This window comes from Canis aureus, chromosome 2 (genome assembly GCF_053574225.1).
Source record: "Canis aureus isolate CA01 chromosome 2, VMU_Caureus_v.1.0, whole genome shotgun sequence".
NCBI classification, from domain to species: Eukaryota; Metazoa; Chordata; class Mammalia; order Carnivora; family Canidae; genus Canis; species Canis aureus.
In genome coordinates, this window is record NC_135612.1 from 88,322,599 (window position 1) to 88,346,437 (window position 23,839).

At 41.4% G+C, this 23,839-nt stretch overlaps 1 protein-coding gene across 1 annotated transcript in view; it reads left to right on the forward strand.

Annotated features, from left to right (window-relative positions):
• The window catches only part of ADGRA3 (adhesion G protein-coupled receptor A3), a 120,988-nt gene that overhangs the window by 85,600 nt on the left and 11,549 nt on the right, over positions 1 to 23,839 (forward strand). The window contains exons 12-16 of the mRNA XM_077881032.1: positions 851 to 1,054; positions 9,550 to 9,763; positions 9,987 to 10,195; positions 20,356 to 20,480; positions 21,531 to 21,654. Of these exons, the coding sequence (XP_077737158.1) occupies positions 851 to 1,054; positions 9,550 to 9,763; positions 9,987 to 10,195; positions 20,356 to 20,480; positions 21,531 to 21,654 (876 nt within the window). The remainder of the gene's footprint in view (positions 1 to 850; positions 1,055 to 9,549; positions 9,764 to 9,986; positions 10,196 to 20,355; positions 20,481 to 21,530; positions 21,655 to 23,839) is intronic.

The following is a 23,839-nucleotide window of genomic DNA, read 5'->3' on the forward strand; positions in this document are numbered from 1 at the left end:
TGCGTATGGTGTTTGGCAGAGTCTACCTGGCGTTTTATATTGTTTTAATTTGTATCTTATCTTCCTAATAGATTTCACACATCTCTCACAGATGTTTTATGTTTAAAAAAAATCGAAAAAGAGGACGTTGTCCATATATGGTACTTAGAATGGTGCTTGCCTACACAGTAGGGATCACTTCATCATCCTTAAAGACAGACTGGAGATGCTGTCTACCCGCAAAGAGTTAACTCAATGCCCCCGTAATAGAAAAGAATGAATATGGCATGAAGCGTTGGAATGAGGAGACTTTTACTATATTTTTTATTATTTATTAATTTTACTTTTTAAATCTTTATTTAAGTAATCTCCACACTCAATGTGGGGCTCGAACTCATGACCCCAAGATCAACATTCGTGTGCTCTGCCGACAGAGCCAGCCAGGCGCCCCAGAATGAGGCAACTGTTAAAACTGTATTTCCGAAACCCTCATACTCCTCTTATATTATCATTAAGAGAGTCCACTGATTTCTCTAGCTGATTTTTTTTTATATATAAGACACTTTGATTTTTAGCGTATAGTTTCCAACAAAGTGCTCTTTAAATGATTTTTTAATTGATTTCTCATCTATCTCTAATCCTCCGTATTTTAGGACTTATTTCCTCAATTGGAATCTCTCTAGTTTTGGGTACCCTTTTGTTTCCAGCATCCTTTTTTTGTCTGCCAGTTACCTGCCCAGCATCTTTGTTAAGTAAGAACCTGAGCTTTTGCCTGTAGCTTACGTACAGTGTTTTGTGTTTGAAAACTGTTTCAAAGTGCTTTTTCTCTTCATGCTGTCAATCTTTCATAACTCCTGTTTGACTTTTGAAGTATTCACCCAATATTGCTCTGGAAGCTTACGTCATCAAGGCCGCGGGCTTCACTGGGATGACGTGTACCGTGTTTCAGAAGGTAGCTGCCTCGGACCGCACAGGCCTCTCCGAGTACGGGAGGCGGGATCCGGATGGAAACCTGGATAAACAGTTGAGCTTTAAGTGCAATGTTTCAAATACGTTTTCAAGTCTGGCTCTGAAGGTATGTTATATTCCGTAAGCATTTAAGACTCTTTCTTGTTAGTACTATTAGATTAGAATACTCAAAATGGTTTGCTTTGCAAAATAACCTTATTAGAAGCTATTTGGGGGTGCGACAGGGTGGGGTGGGTGTTGGTATTGTTTTGGCTGTTGTTTTCAAAGAACTTCAGACCAGGAAGGGACATGTCATGATTTTCATGGACCTAGACCCTCTTGCCCTTTGCACCCCATTCTCCACACAAAAATATCAAAATTGTATTTTATGGCTACAAGTGGTAAAAAGATGAATATATTAATACATATTAGAACATTTTCTTTGACCTTAAAGTTCATTTTTATGCTCCTGATTTTAAAGACATGAAAACATTTCCGTAGACCTCCTCCAAGTACTGCGTGCCCTTGGCTCTGTGCCCAGTGGACCTAGTGGAAAAGCCAGCCTTGAGATTGGGCATTTCATCAGGCAAGCTGTAGATCAAGATTTTTGGCCAAGAAGCACAAACACGTGATCTGTCTTCCAAAAAATGTGCGTTTTATTGCAGCCCAGCAAAATGAAAAGCATTTTTATTGAGTTTTAAAATTTGGGATATAGATGTGTTTCATTAAACTACCCAGAAGCCCGTAGTGGAGGTACAATGCCGACACCCTAATGGAACCACATTTTCTCATTTAGCTTTGTGTGGCCATGTGTAACTGTGTTCTCTATAGATTTTAATTACACAGTTACTTTCTTTGTTTCTGCCTTATCCCTGAATTATATCACAAACAGTATTGCAGTCACTTTAAAGGCTGCGTGGTAATTGATCAAATAGGTGTTAGGTGTCCTGGTACTTTGTGGGCACTCAGGACATTGAATAAATGAGTGAATGAATGAATGAATGAGAACATTCAGTAAATATTGAACGAAAGAAAGAAAGAAAAAAGAAAAGTAACGTATTTTGTTGTATCTTGCCATCAGTGACCTCCGTAAGGAGAGCGGGTTTGCCAAATTTAGAAGTAGCCCACCTACCCCACTGCCCGCCCAAGACAGTCTCAGCTAGGTCAGAATGTCTAATGATACTATATTTACTTGATATAATACACTCAGAGGAAAATTGACAAGATTTATTTGTTCCTCTTTGCTCTGTGAGGGTACTTAGCGCACCCAGCCGTGCCACTGCAGACCTGCTTTTTTCCTTATTGTGTTGCTCATCGGCAAAAACATACCACAAAAGGCAAAGAAACAGCATGGCACACGAGCCCAAGAGAGAAAGGCATGTGTCTTTGAGGAGCTCTTAAAATTGATGAACCCTTCTATCTTAGATGATCATAGTTGGTAGAAAGGGATTACAAATGATGAAACCCTACATTTCATCAATTTCACAAGCCACCCCTCTGGGTGAGGAGAGTTTCTACCTGCCAGAGTCGAAAGCTTTAAATGAACACACTCAGATTTGTCAATTTCATACTCTTCTATCCTTATAAGATCATCTGTGGCCAGAAACCAAGGACACATTACACTATTATTCATGCTTCATTGAGGGACATGATTAAACCGAGTGAAAAAGGAATACATTCTTCGTGACGTAAAATTAGTTAAAAATTATAACATCAACAGAGCAAAATGCTTTGGCACTTTAATATAAAACTTACTTTACATTTTTAACTTTATGCAGGGGCAATTTTTACTCATTCTGCATGTCTTCTTTTTTTTTTAATGCCTTGAATATACTAACTAGATAACACAAACACCTCCCAAATGATAATATTACCCTCGAATGAGAGAATATGCTAACATATGAAGTTAAATCTATAAAAAGGCAATTCTCTGTTAGCAAGAGGAGCCTTAACTGAATTGCTTCTGACATATTTCTTCGATCTCTGTCCTTCTGTCTTTGCTACCATCACCACCTGGGTTGGCCGTCTCTGTTACCCAAACCAGTGTGACTTCCTGTTTAGGCTGTGGGTCTCCAGACTCATCCTTAAAAATTCATCCTTCTCAGGACGCCTGCATGGCCCAGTGGTTAAGCCTCTGCTGTTGGCTCAGGTTGTGATCCTGGGGTCCCAGGATCGAGTCCCACATCGGGCTCCCCACAAGGAGCCTGCTTCTCCCTCTGCCTGTGTCTCTGCCTCTGTCTCTTTCATGGTTAAATAAATAAAATCTTTAAAAAAAATCCATCCTTCTCATATAGATTGGTCTACCTAGGCCTGGTGTTCAACCAATGCAATCATGACAGTCAGTAAAATAATGAAATACTTCCGTACCCTGTAGCAATTTTTTTTTTAACTTGCCCTTTTTTTTAAATTTATTTTTTATTGCTGTTCAATTTGCCAACATATAGAATAACACCCAGTGCTCATGCCATCAAGTGCTCTCCTCAGTGCTCATCACCAGTCGCCCCCACCCCCCACCCACCTCCCTTTCTACCACCCCTTGTTCGTTTCCCAGAGTTAGGAGTCTCTCATGTTCTGTCTCCCTTCCTGATATTTCCCACTCATTTTTTCTCCTTTCCCCTTTGTTCTTTTTCACTATTTTTTATATTCCCCAAATGAATGAGACCATATAATGTTTGTCCTTCTCTGACTGACTTATTTCACTCAGCATCATACCCTCCAGGTCCATCCACGTCGAAGCAAATGGTGGGTATTTGTCATTTCTAATGGCTGAGGAATATCCCATTGTATACACAGACCACAGCTTCTTTATCCATCATCTTTCGATGGACACCGAGGCTCCTTCCACAGTTTGGCTATTGTGGACATTGCTGCTAGAAACATCGGGGTGTGGGTGTCCCAGCATTTCATTAGCCACCGTGCCAATTCCCCGAGTGCCTCCTCTGCCCTGCTGGCCCTTTGGGGGAGCACCACCCAGTCTATCCACCTTTTAGCAACTGAAGGGCCTCCTGGAGCCCTCCTGTTTGCTAAAGCTATGCAGGTTGTCCCTGTGCAGCTCATTCCGGGTGGTTAATATTGTTAGTATTATCCCTGGATCTGCCCCACATGGAAATTGACCTTGCACATGCACTGAAAAATACCCTGTGTCTCTCTGGAGGCTGGCCATCCGGTAGTGTCATCCTTTGGCATTTATCCCCCCTCCTGCCACACATCTCTTCCTACCTCCTCTCTCTTCAGTCCTTGGTTCCTCTTCCAGCCACTGGCCATTCTTAGGCCCAGTCTCATGCTAGTTCTTCTAGAATTCCTGGCTTTCCTCCTCTTCCCCTTTCCTACAGCTTGGTTGCGTGCAGAAATGCCACCTTCAAGAAATCTTAACCTAATACCATCCTGTCGGTCCTCCCCTACCCTCATCTTCTTTATTTCTCCTCCGTACTTTGTCTGCCCCTCTCTTTGTCATTGCCTGTGACACACGGGAGCCAAATGGGTTTCGTGGCTCCGACATCGGCCCGAGGATTGCTGGAGGCTGAGCTGGTGTTGGAGTCCGTGAGTTCCTGTGCCTGTCGGCCAGGTGGGGATTGAATTAGCTGTCATCCGACTCCTGCAGCACCAAATCTGTTCTGTTTTCTTAACCAAATGCTTCCCTCCCCCGTCGGTACCATAACAGATCACGTTAGCATCACCAAACAGTAGCTGCTTCTGATAAATGACCAAGAGCTTTTAGAAATTGCTAAAAGCTTGAAATTCAGCTGTAATATAGCCCTGAAAGAACTAATTCTTTAAAGTTTTCTTGATTGGAAACTAGAAATCCGTTTTTCTGTATGCATCCCGTATTTCCCTGGTCCTGGACACCGAGGGCTCTCGCCCACCTGAAGTGCTTTACCTCTCCAGACCTGTCGTGTAGGTCCTCATGCCCCCTCCCTCCCTCCCTTTTGCCCCTTCTCCTGTCCTCAGCCGCACCCCTGCCTGGGGAAAGCCTCGCTGCTCTGTTTCTAAGACTCCATTCAATAGTACCTCCCTTCTTTCCCGAGAATTCATCCCTGCCTGCTAGTTCCATAGTGCTTTGTTCGTTCTCCAGAATAATTAGAAGCGGATAGTATAGCAAGCTGAGTTATAGAGAGAAGCCATGGGATATGGTGACAGTGTGGGCTCTGCAGCCAGACAGTCTGGATTCACATTCTTCTCCTCCACTTAACTCCTGTGCAAACTTGGGCGAGTTCCTCAAGCTCTCCGAATGTCAGTTCCTAACTTGATACCTAAGCATGAAATAGTACCTACCTCAGAGGGTTATTGGGAGCATGCAATGAGGCAGATGTGTAGATGTTTATATAATAGTGCCCAGCACAGAATAAGCACTTAATAATGTGCTTGTTATTGTTTTATTGTTGTTCTGTCTCCCTCATTAGATTATGAATATTCGAGGCAGGGACCATGGCTTACTCATTGTGTATCTCCAGAGTGCCTAGCACAGAGCAATGACACATCCAATAGATACTCTTGGATAAAATTTAACAGCCGAAGCTTAATTAGCAAGGAAAGTTAGTTAAAAACTTGATTCTGAAGGCAAAGATAATCCCTGTTCATCTTTTAGCAGTGAGATAACCAAAAAGTGGTATGCATCTAATAACTAATTATACATCGGAAAATGAGGACATATCATATCCATCTGTTTAATATCAAGTGTGTAGAATGTTAAGACAACATGAGTAAATTAGTATTTAAAAAAAAAATTATTTTAGTATTTTATTGTTTTAAGGCAGGTGCCTTTTTTACTCATTCCACTTTTAGTGTTAGGATTTCATAGAAGTGAACAAAATTAGGATTTCAGGAAATTTTATTTTATTTTAATTAATTAATTAATTTTAAAAATTGTATGTATTTATTCATGAGAGACACAGAGGGAGAAGCAGGCTCCCTGCAGGGAGCCCAATGTGGGCCTCGATCCCGGGGCACTGGGCTCACGCCCTGAGCTGAAGACAGACGCTCAATCACTGAGCCATCTAGGCATCCCGGATTTCAGGAAATTTTAATTTATTAATTACACAATGACAGAAGTTCAGATTGTTTCATTAGGAAAGGCATTAAAATCTAGTGGAAGTATTTGAATTAATAACCCTTATGGAATGTATTTTCTTCCTGGCTTAACGTCATTATAAGTAGGGAAATACTCATGAATTTTGCAAATAAAATAATAAGTGTTCTTTGATAACTATTCATGTGTTCATGCTTTGTCAATTTTTAGTCTTGAAATTAATACTTAAAGTGAACTGTGTAAGTCAAAGTACATTGAGGTTCTAGATGATTGTTGGTAAGTCTGTTGGTTTAAGGCATTTTCTGCGTCCCCAGCCTCCAGATAACCACCTGCCACACCAAGGCAGTAATAGTAATAAAAATACCACCCGCAGTTACATAGTCTCTCGTGCTCGTCATGGTCATGATCCCATGGGGGCCTCACAGCCATTTGTTAGAAAGATCATTTGCTGCCTGTGGCAGGTGAGACCCAGGGAGCGTAAACACAATTGTGCCGTGTTAAGGGGCCATGGAGCAGTAAGGCTGGGACCTGTATCCTGGTTTCTTATTTCAGATCTTATATTCCTTTCCCCAGGGGTGGCATGTGACCTGCCATAATTAACATTAGACTACCCCCACTTATTTCCCAAAGGGTTTTAAGAACGCTTTCTCTGATTTATTAGCTGTAATTGCCATGTCTGTTTCCATTGCTGTGATCCCTGCATTTTAAAATGAATAGATGGAAAAAAAAATGAATCGATGGTTAGATGAAATGACAGACGGGTTCCTTGTCAGGTGGCAAAAGGTAAAATCGTGACAGATGTAACAAATGGGTGTTCCCCTGTGATGTTGTTCATTAGATTTACAACTTTTCCGCAATAAATGGTCACTTCTTTTAAAGAAATATACAAATATTGTAGTCTTACTATGAAAATCCAAACATTATTCATTATTGATACAGTTTTCCCAGCACTTTCAGCCACCTTCTGTCCATCTCAGAGCCCTTCTAATTATTATTGAGCAATATTCCATATTGGACTTTAAAGGATATTTTAGAAGCCAAACTATGTAGCTTTTGTCTCTATCTGATCTGTTTGTACTCCTCTGAGTTTCTGTAATTTGTTGTCGTGTGGATGGTTTTACAAGTTTAAACTTCGGTCGAAAACATTTTCTGACTTCTGAAAATTATAGATGTCATTTCCTTTTTTAGCTCTTTTAGAAAATGTCAGTATGTCTTTTTAAAATTAATTTTAAAATTAATTTGATAATCTGTAAGTCATGTTTTCCTAGACAGTTGTACATTGATTTTGAGTCATTTTTGTGTTCACAGTAAAGTTATTTTATTGAATTTTATAGTTCTTAGGTTTTAATAAATGTCCAGTATGTAGTGTTTTATTGGGATTTTGACCTGTTACTTAGTCAGTCTTTTATTTTTTTCCTTTTTTGCATACCTCATTATATATACTTAAAATAAATTTATATACAGAATAGAAATTGATTAGATTAATAAATGAATTTATAAAAAAAAAAACACTTTGTGTCGCCCTCAGGTCATTAAATGTTTAAGTGAGAGTAGTAGAAACCTTTTTGTGCATTTGTCTTAGGCAGACTATTTCTACCAAATATCTTCTTAGCATCTTCAATTTAAAAGAAGTATTCAGACTTCCAGTATTCAAACTCTCAGAATACTTTATTCAACAGAACACTGGTGTGTGTCCAATGTGTTCCAGCATTGTTCTAAGCACAGCAGTTAAAAACTCATTTTAAAGTTAATCACTTGCTTAAATAGAACCTTTTTAAAAATATCATCATGCCACACAGACTTCCATTAGTTTTACAAACAGTGGGTCACTTTTATCGAATACAAGTGCCAGGAACTATTATTAACATAATGGGTCCAGAAAAATAAGTGAGATCCTCTGCATTAGAAAATCCTGCTCCTCTAGTGAAAGAGGCAGACGTTGAGTTACCTTGTGGTGTTGCACATGTTAGTTGTGATAGAGATGCCTGCAGCGTGCCCGTGAGGCCGGAAGAGGGAGCTGCCTGCTAGAAAAGCAGCGCCCAGAGGAGTCCTGTAATCGGTCATCCCAAGACGCCCCATTTTAAGGATGTCTTTCTCCTCGCTGTCAACCACTCTTATTCTGATCCCTCTTTGACGTTGCCTGCAGAATTCTCTCTCTCTCTTTCTTTCTTTCTTCCTTCCTTCCCTTCCTTTCCTTTCTTTCCTTTCTTTCCTGATTTTATTTATTCATGAGAGATACAGAGAGAGAGGGAGAGAGAGAGGCAGAGACACAGTCAGAGGGAGAAGCAGTCTCCCTGCAGGGAGCCCGATGTGGGACTCGATCCCAGGTCTCCAGGATCACGCCTTGGGCCAAAGGCAGGCGCTAAACTGCTGAGCCACCCAGGGATCCCCGCCTGCAGAATTTTCTTGCTAGAAATCGGATCTGCCCAGTTCAGGAGTTTGCCAGACAAAAGAATAGGAGAGCATTTCAGCGAGGGATCCTGGTGGGAGCAGCACCCACAATGGCATCAGAAACGTAGGAAATCTCAAGGACGGATCAAGTCAGGGTGGCCGGGCTACCGGTGGTGGTAGAGGGAATGTTCGAAGAGGAGTTTGAGGCGTAGATTTTAGCCAAATCACAGGATGTACTTAGGTTTGGGGGGCAGGGTTCTCTAAACATTGGAGAACTGGAGTGTTCTTTAAAACAACAAGATCAAATTTGTTTCTTGGAAGGAAATTCTGTTGGGAACGTGGACATAGGATTGGAGAGACATTGACATCAAGAGAGAAACTTTGGGATGAATTCTTGAAACAGTTTTTTTTTTTTTTTTTCTTAAGATGGCTAATTATTTGCCTCCTGAGTACATAGATTTATTTTTTTATTGAATGCTGAATAATTTATAATTTAACAATCCCTGATAAAATATGTAAAACACTCCTTGATCAGCCCCAAATCCAGCTGTTCTATTTGTTACCATGTTTTTCTAACCTGATTTCTAACATATTTCTTAGTCTCAGGGGTACTTGGGCTGAGATCAGAGTTTGCTTGAATCTAAGTTTCTATTAAGTCTGTGTTCCTTTTGTTTGTATGGAGTCTGCATTTCTTTTTGTTTCTGTTAAGTCTGAATTTCTTTTTGTTGACAGTCTGAATCCATCATAAATCACCTTAGAGTTCCATAAGTCCAAATTAATTAAACTCACATTTGTGGTAGGCCGCGTTGGTGCTTCTGTCTATAATTGATTGTTGTAAAATTGATAGAGTGATCGCCCAGACCCCTGATCTGTTTAATGCTATCGACTTCAGCAGTAGGTGTGTTACCATGGGAAAATTCACTTTCGAGTGTGAAGTAATTCCTTGTTTACTGCTTTAACTCTTGGAAATACAGTTTGCATTTCTCTGTAGTCTCTGCTGCTTTTCTTCTGTGCTTCTGTGTGGTGTCCAGATATCTCCTTTAACTGATAAATCGTGCTCACTGTTAAGTATCGTGCACATCACATTCAGCAGCCTGGCCAGCAGCATACAATCAGGGACGGCTCATAGCTGTCTGAACTGTCCTTTCTGGTTTCTGCATGCTCACGTGCCAACTTTCTTGATTGTGTTTTTCATGTGTGTTCAGAATACGATCGTCGAGGCTTCTATTCAGCTTCCTCCCTCCCTTTTCTCGCCAAAGCAAAAAAGGGAAGTCAGATCACCTGATGACTCTCTCTACAAGCTCCAACTCATCGCATTCCGCAACGGAAAACTCTTCCCAGCCACTGGGAATTCCACAAACTTGGCTGATGATGGAAAGCGGCGTACGGTGGTTACCCCAGTGATTCTCACCAAAATAGGTGTGTTCGGTGGCATATGTTCTTCCTGTAGTGACCGGACAGTGGAACTCTATGATAAGCTGTACCAAAAAGTGCTTATTTTTGTTCCTTCTCCTTTTAATGAGTCCCTAGTAAAAAAAAAAAAAAAAAAAAAGAACTGCAGAGTGCCCATTGGTGTATAAGTCGACATTTAATTGTTTCTGAGGTTTGTTTCAGAAATCTTTCCATCTCCCATCTTCTCCAGATGGCGTGAATGTGGATACCCACCACATCCCTGTTAATGTGACACTGCGTCGAATCGCACACGGAGCAGACGCTGTGGCCGCCCAGTGGGATTTCGATCTGCTGAACGGACAAGGAGGCTGGAAGTCAGATGGGTGCAATATACTTTACTCGGATGAAAATATCACTACCATTCAGTGCTACTCCCTTAGTAACTATGCAGTTTTAATGGTACGGCAGTTGTTAATTTCATACATGAACACTAAATTTCTTAATTGTTTCCCCTATGCATTTAGTTAATCTCGAAGATTTTTTTTTTAAACTTTCAATATAAGTTGTTGACTTTAGTTAAGAGGTGATATTTGGTGTAATTCTGAATTTAAAGGGAATTTAAGTTACTACCAAGTACAATGTATGGGATTGAACTTGGTTATAAGGATTTTCAGTCACCTTTATAAGGGGATCAGTTCAACTAAACTTTGAGCTTATGAAAATTTGGAGACATTTGGGGTTTTATATCGTCCAACTCTTAGTCAGGAATGAGTGACTCATTTGCCCAAATACACGGTGCACAGTGAGATTTTCCTTCTTTGCCAGCTAGCACCTTTCCCCACGATACATCCTAAGTTTTAGACTCATGAATTTAGAGTAGTGGTGGCAAGTTCAATTTAGTCACGGTAAATGACAGTATTGACATGGGTCATGTCTTTCTGCCTTTAACTCTAATCAAGCTAATGTTATTTTCTGTTATTCACCACTGTTCATACCTGTTAGTCTTTGGTAGCCAATTTCTTTAGTCTTGGGGAAACTAAAATGTGTAGATAGATGTACATAAACGTGTGTGTGAGCATACAGAGACCGTTCTTTTATTAACGAGTTACTTAAGTGAACCTGGTTCCCAAGCTGGTAAGTGTGAAATGAACCATATTACTTTATATTTTATGCTACAGTATATACATGGAGTATGTGGGCAATGAATTTGGAGAACAGTGAAAGGAATTACTTATGAATCTGAAAGACATTTTAGAGAAATGGCACAAGGCTAGCGTGGGAGCGAGGATGCTTATGTTTCTGTTCCTGCCTCCAGCTCTGAATCTGTTATCTAGACAGTATTTTATCAAAGCACTAAATAATCTTGAAACAGGATATATCTTAGCTTTCGTAAATTCTCCTTTAAAAAAAAAAAAAAAGCGCAGGGCACCTGGGTGGTTCAGTCAGTTCAGTGTCTGACTCCTGATTTTGGCTCAGGTCATGATCTCAGGGTCCTGGGATCAAGCCCTGCCTCTGACTCTGCACTTAGCAGGGAGTCTGCTTGATAGTCTCTCCCCCCCCCCTTCCTCCTCCCCTCCCCTGCTTGTGCTCGCTCGAGCACACATGCGCTCTCTCTTAAATAAATTAAAAAAAAAAAAAAAAAGCTCATTTACCACTAGAAATGATTTTGAAGACAGCTTGAAGTGGAATAGACTTTCCTGAACTCCTTTTTTGGTTTTCTCTTCGCACCTCAACTAAGTACATGCCTTACCCAGCATCTGGTGAGACAGACAGACGAGGAAATATATTGTTTATATATTGTTTAGCAGGGCGTGAGGATTGTCTTCAGTGACCCCCATTAATACCTCGGTTATTTAGCTCAGCTGACAGTGGGTGGAGTCTACGCTAGTCAGACTCAGCATATTTGTTTAAGTCATTTATCCTTTTCTCGTGTATAGTTCCTGTTGATCGGTGTAGGCTTCTCACAAATAGAAGAAGTGCGACACCTGTAAGTCTGAGTCTGGTTTCTCTAAGTTCACATTTTATTATTTTGTAGTAACCGTTCACATTTAAGCACGGGGCATTAATTAAAATACGAAACACTTTTAAACTATTTTCTTTCACTTTAAAAGTGTTTTATCGTTCCGGTTTTGATTATAAAATAACCCGAAACTAGGGAGTACTGGAGGAGAAATAATAGAGCTACAACATTATCTGAACTTTATATAATAACTAGAAAAAGTTAGGCAAAATAAATGAAACAAAACACACAAAAGGCATTTTATAAGCCTCCTTGTTAATGACATGATACTGCACATGTGAAACTTTTATTTTTATTTAATACTAGTTAAAAGTGTCTAGTTTTGAACTTCCTTGCTGTTCTTCTAAACTATTTAAATTGGTATAATCCTTTTTCTAGAAGGAATAAGCTTTTTTATCTTTCATGCTTTTAATCTTTTAAAAAATGTAATACACAATTCTTTAAAGCTAAAATACGGTACTGAGATATTTTTCTATTTTCAAAGAATAGCTTTTCTTTCGCTCTTTTAAAATATAACTCTGCCACCTAGAGGCAGCAAAGTGAAACATATCTGAAATTGTTAAATATTACAGTAAAGTTAGTACATGGGATTTTTAGAGTAGCTAATTAAACACAAAGGCAGTGCTAATGAAATTATACCTACTCTTGAATAAACTTATGTCTGAGATAAAAAGGTATCTTCTAAATATTGGAAATCCTCTTTTTTTCATTACCTGACACCATTTTGAATAATAGATAAAAGCTTATTTTTCTTGAAAGCTGTCTTAATACGTGGCTTTATGTAGCCAGTCTAAATTCCTATTTTGGAGGATAAAAAACTTTTTCCTGATCGGGTTTTAAAGGATTTTTGTATTAAAAAAACAAGACCAAAAGACTGTATCTGTTTGCAAATCCGGAATAGATACCGTAGTTTGGTTCAGTAGAGGTCCTGCTGTCACCAGTTATGCATAACCCGGGTCACAAGGGGAGTCAGAGGAAAAAAAAAAAAAAAACATAAACAGAAATCAGGTTTGTTTGAAATACATAGTCAGAAATAGTAGGAACTGCGGCAGGAAGATTCCTAGAAGTTGGCGTCAGTAGGAGACAGAACAAAAAGTCGTAGGGAGATAAGGAGTAGGGTCAGGCCGTGTGTGTAGTACTTGATCCTTTAATTGGTGACAGTAGTGAAGATAAAAAAGGCCTCTGTACCTTGCTTCTGTTTTGTTACTGTGTTCACACAGAAATACGGCAAACTGGAGAGCTCCGTTTGTTTCTACATCCCTCCAGTGTGGCTCTGAAATTTTGTCCATATAAAACCTGCTGATGAAAGCCAACCTCAGCTTCATCTATGCTGTAGTTAAACACGAACGCTAGAGCAACATTTTTTATGTATAATTCTTAAATAGGTACTGCATTCACATGGATCAAACCTTTTAATTATTTCTTTTTTAAAAGATTTTATTTATCCATTTATTTATTTTTCTATTTATTTAAGGGAGAACAGGGGCAGGGGGCAGGGGGCAGGGGCAGAGGGAGAGGGAGAAGCAGGCTCCCCGCTGTGAGAGGCAGGGAGCCCGACGTGGGGCTCCATCCCGGGACCCCAGGATCACGACCTGAGCCGAAGGGAGACGCTTGCCAAAGGGAGACGCTTCACTGACTGAGCCACCAGGCGCTCGAACATTTCAGTTATTTCTACATATTAATAACGTGTAGTGAAAACTTGGCCTCCAGCCTTCCTTCCCATCAAGGTCATTCTGTACAAAGTAGGTAACCTACCACTAATGTTTCTTGTCTGTTGAAGAAGGTATTTTCATGTCTATTCAAACAATATAAAGTCCTCTGTTTAGTTCCATTTTTACATGAAGGCTGCGTGCTGCAAACATTTTTTCAGACTATGCTTTTTTTTCCGCCCCCGTCCACGAGACAGTATATCTTGTGACAGAGATGATGCCCTTGGAACAGTATATCTTAGGGTACCTTACGATGGTGATACGATGCTCCTAATTTTCATTAACTGCTTGTGTTCCAGGCATCCTCCTGCAGTCTATACGTGCATTAACTTATTTGCTCATTTTAGCTACTTCTTGACGTCTAGTACTATTATCACTTACCCTCAGTCTGTAGATGGAGAAACTGAGGCATTGCAAGAGTAAGCACGTTGCCCGACTATACAAAGTCTGTGTTGGAATTGGGATTTGAATTCAGACTCCGGAAATCAGTGTTCTTAATCACTCCACTAAATCTCCATTCGGAAATCTTCTTATATCTTCTTCATTCTTTTTTTTTTTTTTAAGGATTTATTTACTTATTCTAGAGGGCAAAGACAGCAGGAGAGAGTGTGGGAGTGAGTGGGGGAAGGACAAATAAATAATTTCAGTTATTTCAATCTTTCACGTAAAATCTTTTTAAAAATCTGCAGGATAAGTTTTCTGAAGTGGCCTCAAAGGGGGACCAGTTTTGTTCAGTGGAGATAGCATGCAAAGTGCATAGATAGATCTTAAGTGTTTGCCTTCATGGTATTTTTATGTGAAAACACACATTTGGCTACCATCAAGATTAAAATTTTTGCTTGAGCACTTGTTAGCTCTTCTGAGCCTCTTTCTGGCTAATTCTACTGCCATCTCATGAGAAATCCCTCACCCCCCGTGTCCTTCACCCTAGACCAATTTTGCCAATTCTTAAGCTTCATCGAATTGGAATTCTACAGTATGCACTCTTCTGTGTGTGGCTTCCTTCCCATCATCACGTCCATGAGATCCATCTGTTTTGGCATGTAGCGACAGTGTATTCTTTTCCATTGCTCCATAGTTTGTGGTAGGAAAATACCAGAACTTGTGTGTTCCGCTTTGGATGGGCATTTGGGCTGTTGCTAGGTTCTGGCTATCAAGAGAAACGTGCCCTGAGTAGTCACGTACATCATTTTTGCTGGCCATAGGCCCTCGGGAGTGGAATTACTGGATTGTAGGCTCCCCGTATATTTAGCTTTGGTGGGCGATGCCATGCAGTTGACCAACGTGGTGGCTTCGGCTTATGGTCTCACCAATAATGAGTGTTTTAGTTCTTTCACATCCTTGCCAGTGCTTGCTAGTGTTAAGTCTTTAATTTTAGCCCTTGGTGGTGGTATTAGGATATGTCATTGTGGTTTTATTTTGTTGTTCTCTGTTGACTAGTGATACTGGACACCCCTCCATTTTCTTATTGTCAGCTGGGGTAGCCCCTGTTGTGAAGATCTTGCTCAGATCTTGCCTCTTTTCATCATCTTAGACTCCGTAAATTGTTTTTCTTTCAGTTTTATTGAGATACAGCGAACAGGCAACCCTGTATGAGTTTAAGGTGTACCGCATAATGACTTCCACGTGTTATGAAATGATCACCGCAATAAGTTTAGTCAACATCTCTCATCTCCTAGAGGTTCCAAAAAAAAGAAAGAAAGGAACATTTTATAGTCTCTACAGTCTCAGCAACCTTCAAATACACTGCACACTGGTATCCTCTTATCACTGGGAGTTGTACCTTCTGACCGACCTTCATCCAATTCCCTTCATCCATCTCCTGCCTCTGGTCACCATAGTGATGGTCTCTTTCTCTGTGAGGTTTTGTTTATTTGTTTGTTTGTTTTATTTTGTTGTTAAGATTCCACATATAAGCCTTGCCTATTTTTAACTTGGCTACCTGTTGTTTTCCTGACTCACAGGAATTCTTGATAGGTATTGCGAATAGGAAGGAGCGCCTTGTTGGATTTTGGGTTGCAAGGGTCTCTCCTAGTCCATGCCTGTCTTGATGGGTTTGGGCTGCTCTAATGGGCTGTAGCACGGGCTGGGTGGTTTATAAAGAACAGACGTGTACCTCTCACAGTTCTGGAGGCTAGAGGCCCAGATCAAGGCGCCAGCAGGGTGGGTGTCTGGTGAGCGTCCGCTTGTTGGTTCATAGACGGCGTCAGGTGGAGAGGGCAAGGGAGCTCTCCGGGGTCCCCTCTATGAAGGTGCTGATCCATGCATGAGGCCACGCTCATGACCTGATCACCTCCAGTGGACCCCACCCCTTAACACCATTCAACAGAGGGACTTTGGAAGGACACATTCAGTCTATAAAAGTGCCTTTTTTTTCTTTTTCTCTTAATGTTGTCTTTATGGACAATTTCTAAAGTTTTGCTTTTTATAGTTAGTGCTTTTTTATATATTACTTAAAAAATATTTCTCAGGCTTCTGGGTGGTTCAGTCAGTTAAGTATCTGCCTTTGACTCAGGTCATGATCTCAGGGTCCTGGGATCGAGCCCCACATCGGGCTCCCTGCTCCGCGGGGAGTCTGCCTCTCCCTCTCCCCTCCCTCCTGCTCATGTTCCCTCTCTTGCGCTTTCTCAAAAAAATAAATAAAATCTTTTAAAAAAATATTTCTCTACCTCAAGATTATGGAGAGATTCTTTGTTTTAGGAAGCTTTAATATTTTTTATCTTTAACATTTAAGTCCATGATTGGACTAGAATTGCCATAGGGAGCAAAATCTTGATACTCTTCTTTTTTCCTTAGGGAAAAAATTAAAAGCAGCACAGAAGTCATAGTTTTTTCTTTTTTCTTTTCTTTTTTTTTTTTCATTTCTGATTTCAGGTCTATTTTTATTTATTTTTATTTTTTTTAAGGTCTATTCTTAAATTTTATTTTATTGGTAAACGTTTTAATAATTCTTTGAACTCTGACAGAAGGTATTCCTTTTGACTTCTTTCCATTGTTCAGGTCCTGGCAAGTTTAGGTAATTATTGATTTATAATTATCTGTATTATTAATATAATGGCAGTGGATTATTTAAAACTGCCAATGAGGGGTAACTGGGTGATGGGCAGTAAGGAGGGCACTTGATGTAATGAGCACTGAGTGTTAGAAGCACTTGATGAATCTCTAAACTCTACCTCTGAATCCAACAATACACCGTAGGTTAATTTAATTGAATTTAAATAAGATTAAAAAAACAAAAATAAAACTGACAGTGGTTTTATATTTAGTAAGTCTTAGGCTAGAAGGAACATGTAAATTTGTGAATATCTGTTTATCAAGTTAACAAAAATTTTCAGAAACTTTTTTCTTTTTTAAGATTTTATTTATTTATTCATGAGAGACACAGGCAGAGGGAGACGCAGGCTCCCCGCAGGGAGCCTGATGTGGGACTTGATCCCAGGACCGCGGGGTCTCGCCGTGAGCCACCCGGGCGTCCTCCGCAAACTCTTCTTCCATTTATTTGGGTCCCTAATCGTCTTTATGATTTTTTTTTTAAACACACTTTCAGGTGTTTTTATAGTCTCTGCATTAGTGACGCTAACTAACTCCTGTGAGACCCTGCACTTTTCATGTCCTTTCTCCAGTGTTTTCTTACACTTCGTGCCGCAAAGAGAATGACCGGTGTCGCCGGTGGGTGATGGGCTGTTGTGTCCCTGCCCAGGCCCAGACTCTTCTCTCACTTACTGCAAATGGCTTTACTTCGTGTTCTGGCAGGCGCCTCCCGGTGGTCCTGTTGGGGCAGCGTCTCTCCTGGTATTTGTGTTCCGGAATCACTAACCTGGTGCGTGGTCGCTAGTACAATGGGAACTAACCGGATTCAGATTTCTACTTACGCTGTTGCTTGAGATCTTTCACTTCTATCCCATCTCACTCTTGTCAGTTTTCTCAGTGGTCTCACGTCCTTGGGTTTCAGTGCGTCAGAGGTTTCCTGGGGGCGCCTGGGTGGCTCAGTCAGGTGGACGTCAGACCCTTGGCTTCGGCTCAGGTCACCATCTCAGAGCCGTGGGTTCGAGCCCTGCATCTGGCCCCACGCTCAGCGCAGTCGGCTCGGGATTATGTCTCTGCCTCCCCCTCAGCCTCTCCCCCTGCTCCCACACACACTCTCTCTCTCTCAAATAAATAAATCTTTAAACAAACAACAAAAAAATAGATGTTTCCTTAGCTTAATTTGTTTTCTCTATCCCTGGGGTCTGTAAACCATGGTCAACATCTCACCCACAGGCCCAGTCCCATCAGCTGCTTTATTTTAAATGGTTACATTTCAGGTGGTTAACAAGCACCTGCATAGTAGCCTTAATTTCCCTCTTGGCCCTCAAAGCCTAAAGAGCTTACCGTCTGGCACTTTTTACCCTTTCTTCCTGAGTCGCTCTCTCGGCAGGGGCTCTCCTCCACTTGGGCAGGTCCGTTTGTCGTGACAATCCACAAGGGTCCAGTAGAAGCAGGGCCCCGCGGGACCAGGGACAGCAGCATCTGTGCCCCTCTCCAGGTGTAACTTGGAATTATAAAGAGTCTTTGCCCATTATTTCAACCTCCAGTGTCTTTCTTATATTATGTTCTATTCACTTGGCTTTTGAAAAATACTCATTTAAGTGTAGATATTACATACAGTATATTTTGAGAACTGAATAGGCACTTTGGGGTTTCATTAGCTACTATGTGGCCACTTGTGTTGGTAACTGTCCCGCAAGGCCTGGGGAAGGAAGGCACATTTGTGTGCCCGCCTCTGGCCCCTTCCCAAACCTTGCCAGGTGGTCGGTGGTATCTAAACTTCATAGGGAGGCAACTGCTCCAGAATCACATAGCCAGGAGGTAGGTTGGTGACAGGTTATTGAACATTTCCTAAAGGAATGTAGAGAAAGGGGCCTAGAGCCCAAATCCTAGATACTGAAGGTTTATCTCCAGTTATCAGTTCAGCACTGAAATGGTAGCTTCTTGTAGAAATTGAGAGGGAAGGGCATGTGGGTGGCTCAGCAGTTGAGCGCCTGCCTTCAGCTCAGGGCGTGACCCCGGGGTCCCGGGATCGAGTCCTGCATCAGGGGTCCCCGCAGGGAGCCTGCTTCTCCCTCTGCCTGTGTCTCTGCCTCTCTCTCTGTGTCTCTCATGCATAAATAAAATCTTTAAAAACAAAAGAAAAAAAAAGAAATTGAGAGGGAATGTGTCTGCTGTTACTAGCATCTAACTGGTTCTCATTGCCCCCGTGTTTCTCGAGTTTCCCCATTGATCCTCTGCACTTCTGGCAAAATGTGAGTGCGGTGAGGCCCTGTACCATAGACTCGTCTCGCGGGCATCTCACAGGGCACATTGTGCAGGCCTCACGGTGATGGGCTTTTGCTCTTGTATTTTCCCTTTTTTTGGTACTCCGTTTACAGCCTGTCAGCTCTCGAGGGCAGGGACTGCATTCTGCGTTGTGCTGAATATCCGGTGCTTGGCTTAGTGCCTGGCCATGGTGGGTACCCAATTAACATGTGTCAAATAAATAGATGAATTGCAGGTTTGAGACTCATCACAGCGTAGTGGAGCACTCAGACTGGAATTCAATTTCCCATGTTGTATCTCCAGCTTCCTATTAACTGCGATTTCTGTCAGGCTCTGTGGGCCTCTGCTCATCATCTGTTACAGTGAGGGCCTTGTTAAGGTGTCTGATGCGATCTTTTTAGATCTATAATTTGTATATTGTCGACTTCTGATTCTTCTGTGGGAAAATTGGCCCCCCTTCTCCATCTAGCTTTTTTTAAGATTTTATTTATTCATGAGAGACACAGAGAGAGAGAGGCAGAGACACAGGCAGAGGGAGAAGCAGCCTCCCTGCGGGGAGCCCGACGTGGGACTCGATCCCAGGACCCCGGAGTCACGACCTGAGCAAAGGCAGATGCTCGACCCCTGAGCCGCCCAGGTGTCCCGCTCTCCAGCTTTCCTAGGTGTGTCCGGCATCTCCAGATTAAAGATGCATTTACTGTGAACTACTGCCTACATCCAGCTGTCAGTTTATAGTTCCCAGAGTCAGTTTAGAAAGATAATTTAGGAACAGGATCTCATGACCCTACAACTTGGGCTTTGACAACCCCCATTTTCTGGCGTGGCGGCCGTGGCCGGGGTGGACGCATCGGCCCAGCCTGCTCCGGTCCCTTATAAGGAAGGAAGCCTAATGGTGTTTTCGTTTTAGTAGGGCGCTGTCTGCATAGTGTTCAAGAGCACAGACTTGGGAGCCACGTTCCCTTGGCCCTAACTCTCAGGGCGCCATTAACCTCTTTGTGACTCACTTGTTGAAGCTATAAAACGGGGCAATACACCTAGCTCGTTGTGTTACCCAGTGGAAAGTGCTGGCACGGCGCCCGGATTGTGGTCAATGCTATAGAAATGATTTGCTGTTATCCACACTACTGATTTCTGAGCTCTTTAGTCCCCAAACCGTCTTGTCTTTGCCATCGTCAAACACTGTTGCCACCTGGTTGTGGGTCTCTCTCCCCTGTGACTTGCAGCTCCTTAAGGGCAGGACCTACGTGTTGCTATTACGTCCTCAGGGCCTTACGCAGGGTTTAGTCCACTTGTATTTGTTGAACTTGGCTGCAGATGGTGAGTGAGGCCTGTGTAGTCTTGGGTGACTTAGAGGTACCGCTGTGCTGTGCCCTGTCACGAGGCTGCGGCCGTCTCTCCGTTACCCTTGCGGCAAAGTCCGTACTCAGATTTACAAAGAGGATGCAGAACAAGGCTGCGTGTGTGTGTATTTGTGTACCTCTGCATGTGTGTCTATACATGTGCCCCGAGTACTTCACGCAGTAGAGGTGAGGAGTAGCATGTGCACATGTTCAGAAACGTGCAGCTGGAATCGGTGCTTTCTGTTTTCCCCTCAGGATTTGACAGGATCTGAACTCTATGCCCAGGCAGCCAGCCTGCTGCACCCCGTGGTTTATACGACCGCCGTCATCCTCCTCTTAAGCCTCTTGGCGGTCATCGTCAGTTACATATACCATCACAGGTAAGAAGGGAAACTTGGCCAACAGGGGACTTTGACCGGAAGGAGTTTATTTCACATCGAACGAGGATAAAACTGAGTTTCACACCATGCCGTCTTTCCAAAGTAAGAGCGGTTACTCTAGAATACATACGAGCCTCCTTCGTGTCGTGCAGTTGGAGACATAAGCCCAGGAGATGGTAAATTCACCTCCTACAGCATCCAGTCTGCTCGTGGGGCATGGGGGCCGCAGGGGGTGAGGTGAGCTGGGGACTTGTTACCTGCGGACGTGTCTTCCAGAAGCGGACTCGGCTGATCTTTCTGTTTTATGACTTTGTGCATGTTGTGATATTCTTTATTTTATAGATGACACTTGTAAGACAGTCTGTGGCATTTAAACATGAGTATAGTTTCTGTTAATTGGAGGCAGAGCTACAGAAACTTTTATTCTATGGTCGGCAATAATAAACTAGAAGGATTTGCTAAACAGAAATTCACTGTACAAGAGGTTCTCCTAGAAGGTATTTTCCTATTTAAGCTGGACCTAGGTGGCATTTCTTGACATTTAGTTAAGAAACAAAAGGAGGTTTTTGATATTAAAAGAAAGAGAGACTTCAATGTTTTTGTTATGAAAGGCCAGGGAGAAACTGTTCTGGGCATTTAGACCACGTTACCCTAGTAGGTCAGGAAAAGCAGAGATTGGCACCTTGCAGAAACCCCTTGGAAGCAAACAAGTAGTCCAGCTGTCCTAAGATGTCGCGACGAACAGCGGCCCGGGTATTTCTTATTATGGAGAATTTGTTTAGCCTTTAGTTGGGAACAATAGTTTCATAAATGACTTGTCTTTTTTTAGTGCATCGAGTAAAATGTTAAGAAACTGTGTTGAGTTAAATAATGTCTTGAACCCTGTGTGTGTGTGTGTCTGATAGTACATGTATTTTAAATGAAATGTTTAAGCATAAAACATTTACGTTTGGCCTTTTATGCAGCTGGAATTGCTAACTTGTGGATGAATATCATCCGGCTTCACATGGACCAGCCTGAATATTAATATTTTTTTTTCCCTTTTAACAGTTTGATTAGAATCAGTCTCAAGGGCTGGCATATGCTTGTGAACTTGTGCTTTCATATCTTCCTGACCTGTGTGGTCTTCGTGGGAGGAATAACCCAAACCAGAAATGCCAGCGTCTGCCAAGCGGTAAGTCAGAGTGGAAAACTGAAATGGGAAAAAATAATGATATTAGAAAGTAATTTCATGTTTTATTAACTGTAAAAGAAAGCCTGTTTTCTAAAGTCGCTTTTCTTTTTCAACCGAGCGTCTCACTTTTACACGTTTTTACCGATATGCTTCAGGTTTTGAACTATTATTTCACAACCAAACATGTGACTTAGGGAGCTTGTCTCATTATCCTTGGGAATTCATTGCTTCTTGTTCTGTCTTTTAGGATGCCGAACCCTTAATTAAAAAAATTGGTAGAACCCTGATGTCAGCTAAGAGAGAAGTGATACTTTCTGACAGTAGGGTCTTAAAAATTACTTCATTTATTTATGGAAACAACAGGAATTTGTGAAAGATTTAACTGTAAGATATAAAAGCCAGAAACCTCTCACGTGTGCTAAATATGAAATATCAAAGAATATTCAACTTTAATTTCAAATAAATTATTACACATGTAGCCTTAGTGAACAGTATTCTTCTGGGATATGTATTTAAAAATACAAATCATTCAACATATGAATAGACATAAATCAGTGTGCGTATTTCCTAAATGTGCGTATCGTTTTCCATATGCATGTCAGGAAGTGGTGCCATGTAGTAATTGAGTTCAAACTGCCTGGATTTGGGTCTCTGGTCTACTTTACTGTTTTTATGGGTAATTTATTTTACTTTTGTTTTAATTGCCAAAAAATAAAAATAAAATAACAGAAGATTTACCCTCCACAGACATTTTGAGTGTATGATTTAATATTAAATAGAAGTACAGTGCTGTACAGCGGATTTCTGGAACTTTCTCTTCTTGCATGACTAAACACTGTGATAAACAGCAACTTGCCATCCCCCTCCCCTCCCAGCTCTGAGCAGCCACTGTTTTACGGTCTGTCTCCGTGAGGTTGACTATGTAGATACCCCATCTGAGTGGAATCGTGCAGCGTTTATCATTCTGCGACTGGCTTCTTTCACTGAGCATAAAGTCCTCAAGGCTCACCCGTGTCGTTGCATCGGATGGGATTTCCTTCCTTCTGTGTGGCTGAATAGTATTCCACTGTATGAATACATCACCTTTTCTTTATCCATTTATCTGTTGCTGGACATTGATTTGGTTGCTTCTATCTCTTGGCTGCTGCGAATAATGCTACCGTGAACATAGGGGGGAGATACTTCTTTGAGATCCTGTCATTTCAGTGTTTCACTTTGTGTCTCAGCTTTCTCACCCATAAATGGGGAATAATATTTGAGTTGTTGACAGATGACATGATCATTTATGTCAAAAAGAAAATCCTACAGTAATTTATAGATAAATTATTTGAAGTAATTGGAAGGTGTAGCCAAGGGTGAACCTAAGCTTAAAGCACAGAAGTTTGATGCAAGCATGCAGAAATGCAACTACGAGAAAGCCTAAGTAATGTGAAGATGCCATGTATATAGCATCAAAGAACATCAGGTACCAAGAAATAATGAAAGATGTTCACGATTTACAGGCAAAATCATAATAGGTCTTTAAGAAGACCTAAATACAAAAATTAAAAAATTAAAAAATTAAAAAAATTAAAAAAAGAAGACCTAAATGCATGGTGGGTATACTAGGCCCAAGGATACGAAGTGTCAATATCAGAAAGATGGCAGTTTCTCTGAAATTAATGTGCACATAAGAGAATTTTTCACGGCACACAATAAAATCGTTTTTAAATTTACATTAAAAGCCAAGGACCAAAGATAAAGATAGCCAGGACGCGTCTGCAAAGGAAGAGTAGAACAAGGAACACGGTCCTTCTAATCATCAGAATTTAGGAGGCTTCTTTCGTCATTAACTCTGTGGCATCTGGTGTGGAGAGAGACCTGACCAGCACAGCAGAACAGAGACTCAGAAGCAGACCCATGTGGAACTTCGGTATGAGACGGAGGTTTGCATGCCTCATCACTTGGGGGAAGAGGGCCCTCTGTGCAGTAAAAAGATGCTGGGGAAAATCCACGCGTAAGAACCTTAGAGTGGACCTGTACCTCAGGCCTTATGAAAAGTGTCAACCGTGCATGGACTAAAAACCTAACATGGCCAAGCCAAAATGTTAAAGTTTGTATTAGAAAATATCACAGTCCTTGGTCCCTTTTTTTCATAAAGATGGTATTTATTTATTTGAGAGTGAGAGAGAGAGCATGAGAGGGG